Source organism: Gracilinanus agilis, unplaced genomic scaffold (assembly GCF_016433145.1).
Source record: "Gracilinanus agilis isolate LMUSP501 unplaced genomic scaffold, AgileGrace unplaced_scaffold46548, whole genome shotgun sequence".
Lineage (NCBI taxonomy): Eukaryota > Metazoa > Chordata > Mammalia > Didelphimorphia > Didelphidae > Gracilinanus > Gracilinanus agilis.
The window spans coordinates 1-6221 of NW_025380853.1; the positions used below are offsets into that span (position 1 = coordinate 1).

Consider the following 6221-nt stretch of genomic DNA (forward strand, 5'->3'; position numbering starts at 1 on the left):
GTCTCTGTCTCTCTCCTCTCCTCTCCCTCTCTGTCTCTGTCTCTCTCTGTCTCTCTCTGTCTCTGTCTCTCTCCTCTCCTCTCCCTCTCTGTCTCTGTCTCTCTCCTCTCCTTTCTCTCTCTCCGTCTCTCTGTTTCTGTCTCTCTCTGTCTGTCTCTGTTTCTCTGTCTCTCTCCCTCTCCTCTCCTCTCCTTTCTCTGTTTCTGTCTCTGTCTCTCTCTGTCTCTGTCTCTCTCCTCTCCTCTCCCTCTCTGTCTCTGTGTCTCTGTGTCTCTGTCTCTCTCCTCTCCTTTCTCTCTCTCCGTCTCTCTGTTTCTGTCTCTCTCTGTCTGTCTCTGTCTCTCTCCCTCTCCTCTCCTTTCTCTCTGTTTCTGTCTCTCTGTCTCTGTCTCTGTCTGTCTCTGTCTCTCCCTCTCCCTCTGTCTCTCTCCTCTCCTCTCCTTTCTCTCTGTTTCTGTCTCTCTGTCTCTGTCTCTCTCTGTCTGTCTCTGTCTCTCCCTCTCCCTCTCTGTCTCTCTCTGTCTCTGTCTCTCTCCTCTCCTCTCCTTTCTCTCTCTCTGTCTCTCTGTTTCTGTCTCTCTGTCTCTGTCTGTCTCTGTCTCTGTCTCTCTCCCTCTCCCCCCCTCACCCCCCCGCCCCCACAGAGGCACCGCTAAGGATGGACAGAGGAGGAGGGAGGAAGGAGCCCGGCCCCGGCATCAGCCTCACTGGGAGCTCCTTGAGCAGGGCGGGGACAGGATGAGGGCCGAGCTTTAGGGAACCGCCTTTGGCAGCTGAGCGGGATGGACGGAGAGAGCCAGGAAGGAGGCCACTGGACTGGCCCTGACCCTTAATGCGAAGGGATGAGGGCCGTATCAGGGTGCGACTACGCGCCCGCCTGCGCCCGGGAGTTGCCGGGGCGGCAGGTTCTAGTTCTCCACCGGCGGCGGCTGCCAGTGGTCGGACCTTTGTCCTGGGCGACCTCTTCCAGCCGGGGGTCGGCCTTTGGACCCGTGGCCTAAGCACGCGCTACCATTGGCTCTTACGTTGCCAGGAGCAACCGCGTCTCCACAGACGCTAGGGGAGTCGGGTGGCCCAGCGCGTGTTCCCATTGGCCGGCAGGACGGGCACCGCGCGCTTCCATTGGCCCGTTGGCTGAAAGGGGCGGGCCCGGCGAGGAGAAGCCTCCTTGTGGGGGCAAAGAAGAACTAGAAACCCGCTTGAGTGCCCCAGGGTGAAGCGGAGAGGTGGGGGTTTGGGGGCCCTCGGAGTCCCGGGAACCCTTCACCGCGGATCGGGGAGGGCGGAGGGAGAGAGGCGTCCAGCGGCCACCCTGCAGGGGAGGGGCCCAGGGTCTGCGCCCCGTTTACGAGAATTCGAGCTCAGTGCCTCGGTTTACCGTCCCTCCTCCAGCCCTCCAGGAGTGCCGAAGAGAGGGGGCCTGGGGGGAATCCGCGGGTGGCCTCGGGCTCCCGGGGGGCGCTTGGAGATCCTGGCTTAGCTGGGGCACTGCCCCCCAAAGGACGATGACGACTGCAACTGGCTCGGGCGAGGGCTTCGGCTCCGTGGCTTGGTGGGGCCTGTCCCCAGCGCTGGATCTGCAGGCCGAATGTGAGCCCTACGAGGCCCCGGGAGCGGGAGGCAGGGGAGCCTGGCCGAGGGCCGGGCCATGGCGTACGAGCCCCTCCCTGTCCCCACCCCAGGCCCTCCCGATGCCAGCCCCGGGGACCCCCCGGAACTCGACATCCTTCTGCTGGGCTCTGTGGACGCACGGCATGTCCTGCGGACCCTGGCCCAGGCTCCCCGCTGGCCCCTTCGAAAGTTCAACGTGAGCAGGGTTCCCGGAGGGGCCTGGGACGGGGGGGAGGGGGGCGGGGGACCCCTCCTTCGGCTTCTGCTCTCAGCGCCGAACACGGGGCCCACACTCAGGTCCTTAAAGACTTCCTGCGGGATGCCAGGCGGGTTTGGGTGGAGGAGCCCCCCCCCCAGGAGGGAGGGAGCGTGGGAGGGAATGGGGGCTGGGACTACCCTCAGGTGCTGTCATCCCTGATCCTGGGCTTCCTCATCTCCTCACGGCTGCCCCTAGTTCTTCATTCTGGAGAACAACCTGGAGGCGGTGGCCCGCCAGATTCTGATCCTCAGCCTGGCCTTCGAGCCCCCAGAGAAGATGGGCCTTCAAGGTGAGCCTATGGACGCTGCAGTCCAGCAGGCGGGGCCCAGGCCTCTGGATGTTCCCATCGCCTGCCCCTTTCAGGACCGAGGTGTCTCGGCTCCAAACAGGCCCAGCCGGGAATCCCGGCATCCTTGTCCCTGGTCCCCTCACAGTCGAGGACTCAAGTTCCTGTGGCGTCTTTGACCTTTCGGGGACCCGGGCCTCCCCGCTCCTTCCCCTCCCCTTCAAGGACCCAGTCGTCCCTGCTCCCAGCCCCAATCCCATCGGGGACCCAGGCGTTCCTACTTCTCGACCCCTCCCCGGCGGGGAATCCGCCCGCCCAGTTCCCAGCTGCCCTCCCCCGCCTCCCTGCAGAGAAGAGCGAGACGTTCCTGGAGCTCTGGGGGAACGGGCTGGTACGGACCCAGGTGGCCGAGTACATCCGAGCTCAGTCCCAGCGCATGCGCCGCCTCTTGCCTGAGCCGGATGACCTGGTGGCTGAGCTGCCCCAGCTCAGCCTGGAAGCGCTCAAGGTTCGAGGTGGGCGGGGAGGAGCCGATGGTCCGGGTGACAGGGCGGGCTATGGCCCGGGAGCTGGGGCGGGGAACCCCGTTTCTCACGCAATCACTGCCCAGATCTGGTATACACCTCCCCGGATTTCTCCTGTCGGCTCTCCCAAGCCGGCCCTCAGCACCCTTCACCCAGACCCGGGCAATGGCCTCCCGTCTCCCGACTAAAGTCTCTGCTCTCTCCTGTTCATCCTCCACCCGGCTGAGGCCCAGCGCGCTACTCCCCTCTTCCACAGAATCCTGTGGCTCACTCTTACCTCCGAGGTCAAATAGAAACTCCTCCTGGGCAGTCAAGGCCCTTCACGACCCGGCCCCAACCTACCCCTTGGGTTCAATTTTTCATTATCCCCGCCCCGGCCTTTTTGCTTGTCCTCTAATACACAGCTCCATCCCCTGCCTTCCTGCAGACACTCTCAGCCTCTCCCATCTCTCCCCCGGGGCATTCCCAGAAGCCTGCAGAGCCCCACCGCCTGAACTCAGCCTTCCCTAGCAGTGTTCTCTCCCCCAGATCCCCTGAATTGTTTGCTGCCTCTCTTTGCTTCTATGTATGGTCCAACTGGATCGAATGGCAGCTCCTGCAGGGCCGGAGAGCTCTGCCTCAGTAGTGCCTGGCCCAGAGTGGGCTTGCCACTCAAGCCATGCCATCTCCGCGCCTCTGAACTCTCATCTGTGCCCCCACCTGCATCTGTGTCTCGAGCCCCCTTTGCAGCTCTGTCTGCCCTTTGTCTCCTTTCCCGTTTCTCTCCTTCCTCTGGGTCACTTTCCTTGGACTCTCAGTGCTAATCTCCACCTCCTCTGTCCTTGTCACTTTGTCTCCAAATCATCTACTATGCTCCAAAGCCACCCCCACTACGGGACTGTTTGAAGGCCTCCCCATCAGCCCCCCCGGGGCAGTCCATTCTACTTTGGGATAATTCTCATTAGGAAAAGCACACTTCCACCAAGCGGAAATGAGCTTCAACTCCTGGCTCTGCCTGGAGCTATCGATTTCTCCTGGATCTCTCTTTACTAGCCTGCCATCCCCTGTCTCTGTGTCTATTCCCTTTGTCTTTCCACCTCACTTCATTTTAATGCTATTAATTCAGCTCGCAAGTGTGTTTATCCAGCCAGGCCCAACGACATGATCGCTTGTATTTGCCATCCATTGAATGGATGGATGGATAGAAGGATGGATGGATAAATGGATGGGGAGATAGAAAGATGGACAGATGGACAAACGGATGGGTGGATAAATGGATGGATGGACAAATAGAAGGATGGGTTGATAATCGAATGAATGGATAAATAGGATGGATGGACAAATGGATGGATAGACAAATGGATAGATGGACAAATGGATGGGTGGACAAATGGATGGATGGATAGAAGGATGGATGGATAAATGGATGGGGGGATAGAAGAATGGACAGATAAATGGACATATGGACAAATGGATGGATGGACAAATAGAAGGATGGATGGACAAATGGATGGGTGGATATATGGATGGATGGACAAATGGATGGATGGATAGCAGGTTGGATGGATAAATGAATAGGGAGATAGAAGAATGGACGGATAAATGGACAAACAGATGGGTGGACAAATGGATGGATGGACAAATAGAAGGATGGGTTGATAATCGAATGAATGGATAAATAGGATGGGTGGATAAATGGATGGATGGACAAATAGGATGGGTTGATATTCGAATGAATGGATAAATAGGATGGATGGACAAATAGATGGGTGAATAAATGGATGGATGGATAGAAGGTTGGATGGATAAATGGATGGGGAGATAGAAGAATGGACAGATAAATGGACAAATGGATGGATGGATAGAAGGTTGGATGGATAAATGGATGGGGAGATAGAAGAATGGACAGATAAATGGACAAATGGATGGGTGGAAAAATGGATGGGTGGATAGTTGGTGACGGCATTTATGGAGCTCCTCTTATGGACTAGTCTTAGGCATAGGCACTGGGAATCCAAGGGTACCACGTGAGCAATTGTATTTGCCTTCCATGGAATGGATAGATGGGTGAATGATGGATGGTCGATGGAGAGGAGACATTCATGAAGCGCCTCTTAGGCGCTAGGCTCAGGGTTGGGCACTGTGGATCTAGTCCTGCCCTCCATTCTTTCGCTACTCCTCCACTCTGCTGCTTTCTCGGTCCCTGCGCTCTGGCATCTCTCCGTGCCAAGTCTCTCCCTTCCTCCTCTTTTTCTGCATTCAGTTCCGGGAGCGGGATTCCCTGGAGGCTGTGTTCACCTTTTGGGCGGCCTCCGAGGCAGAGGCCTCTTTCCCGTTGAGCCGCTTGTGGGACTCTCGGCTCCGCGGCTACCTGGGTTCCCGCTACGACGCCCGGTTCGGTGTCAGCGACTGGGATTTGCACATGAAGCTACATGACCGAGGGGTGAGGGCAGGGCCTTTGACTCTCTGGGTCCCTGGGAGGCGTGCGGGAGGGAGAGAACTACCATTCCCAGCAGGCAGTGAGAGAACGCCGCTGGGAGGCAGCCTATGCTTCTCCCGGAGACTTCTGGGAAATGTAGTTTCAGGGACCTTGGGAATGTTAGGGGGAGACTGGGAGACTGGTCTCCTGGGTTCTTGAAGAGGTGGGGGGATGCGGGGTGGGTAGGGAGGATTCCTGGGTCCTTGACCCTCCTCCCTTCTTCTGCCTCTCAGGCCCGGGTTATCAACAGCCGAGAATTTCGGCGCTGGCGGGAAACCAGTGTGGCCTTTGAGATTCGCGATGCTTCCGCCTATCAGCTCCCTAACCGGACCCTGGCATCTGGGCGCCTGATGAGCCACGTGCGTGCTCTAGGCCCGCTTCCGCGTCTCAGGCTGCGGGCCCCAAACTTCCTCTCCAACCTCTCATCCCAAAGCGTCCCCTATCGCTCCGGGTCCCTCCAGTCCGGAGAGCCTTGAGCCCCACCCCACACCAGTTGAGCGTTAACCATAACCCCGTCCGCCATCTAAAGAGATCCCAAAGTTCTAGTACCCCTCCGCTGCCTCAGAGGTGGGCCCCCTCCCCCAGTCCTTCATTCCACGTCCTCGGGTCCCGGCAGTCTCAGACACCTGGGGATTCCCAAGGGAAATCAAGCTCCTCGCCGCCCCAGATGTCCAAGGACTGAGCAATGTCTTTTCCCAAACGGCAGCGCGGGGAGCGCGTGGCTGTGAGAGGCTACTGGGGGGACGTGGCTACGGGGCCCTTCGTGGCCTTTGGCATCGAGTCGGAAGATCAGAGTCTCCTACAGACCCGAAACGGAACGCCGGTTAAGGTGCTCGGCCCAGCCCTGCCTCGCGGCCTTTGGTCTAGCGGGCCTCCACCCAGACCCTCTGGGCCCCCTCCCTCTCCCCCTCTCCTTCGGCCTCCGCCTCCGCGGACCTTCCACCTCCTTCACTCGCAGAGGGTCCTGGCTCGCCATCTCTTGCTTTGTCTCTGCTTCTCTTTCTCCATCTTCTTGTCTCTCACACTCAGAGTCTCCGCTTCTCTTTATAATTCATTCTCTCTCCCTCCCTCTCTCTCTCCCTC

At 58.8% G+C, this 6221-nt stretch overlaps 1 protein-coding gene across 1 annotated transcript; it reads left to right on the top strand.

The window, feature by feature from the left end:
- Nucleotides 1-1505: 1505 nt before the first annotated feature.
- On the top strand, nt 1506-6099 carry LOC123255436 (dynein axonemal assembly factor 3-like; the record flags this gene model as incomplete). Its single annotated transcript, XM_044684229.1, has 7 exons — nt 1506-1590; nt 1683-1807; nt 2066-2159; nt 2507-2664; nt 4923-5102; nt 5372-5497; nt 5845-6099. Coding segments are annotated over exons 1-7 (1023 nt in total), but the record flags the coding sequence as incomplete, so codon positions are not given.
- Between the last annotated feature and the right edge of the window lie 122 nt (nt 6100-6221).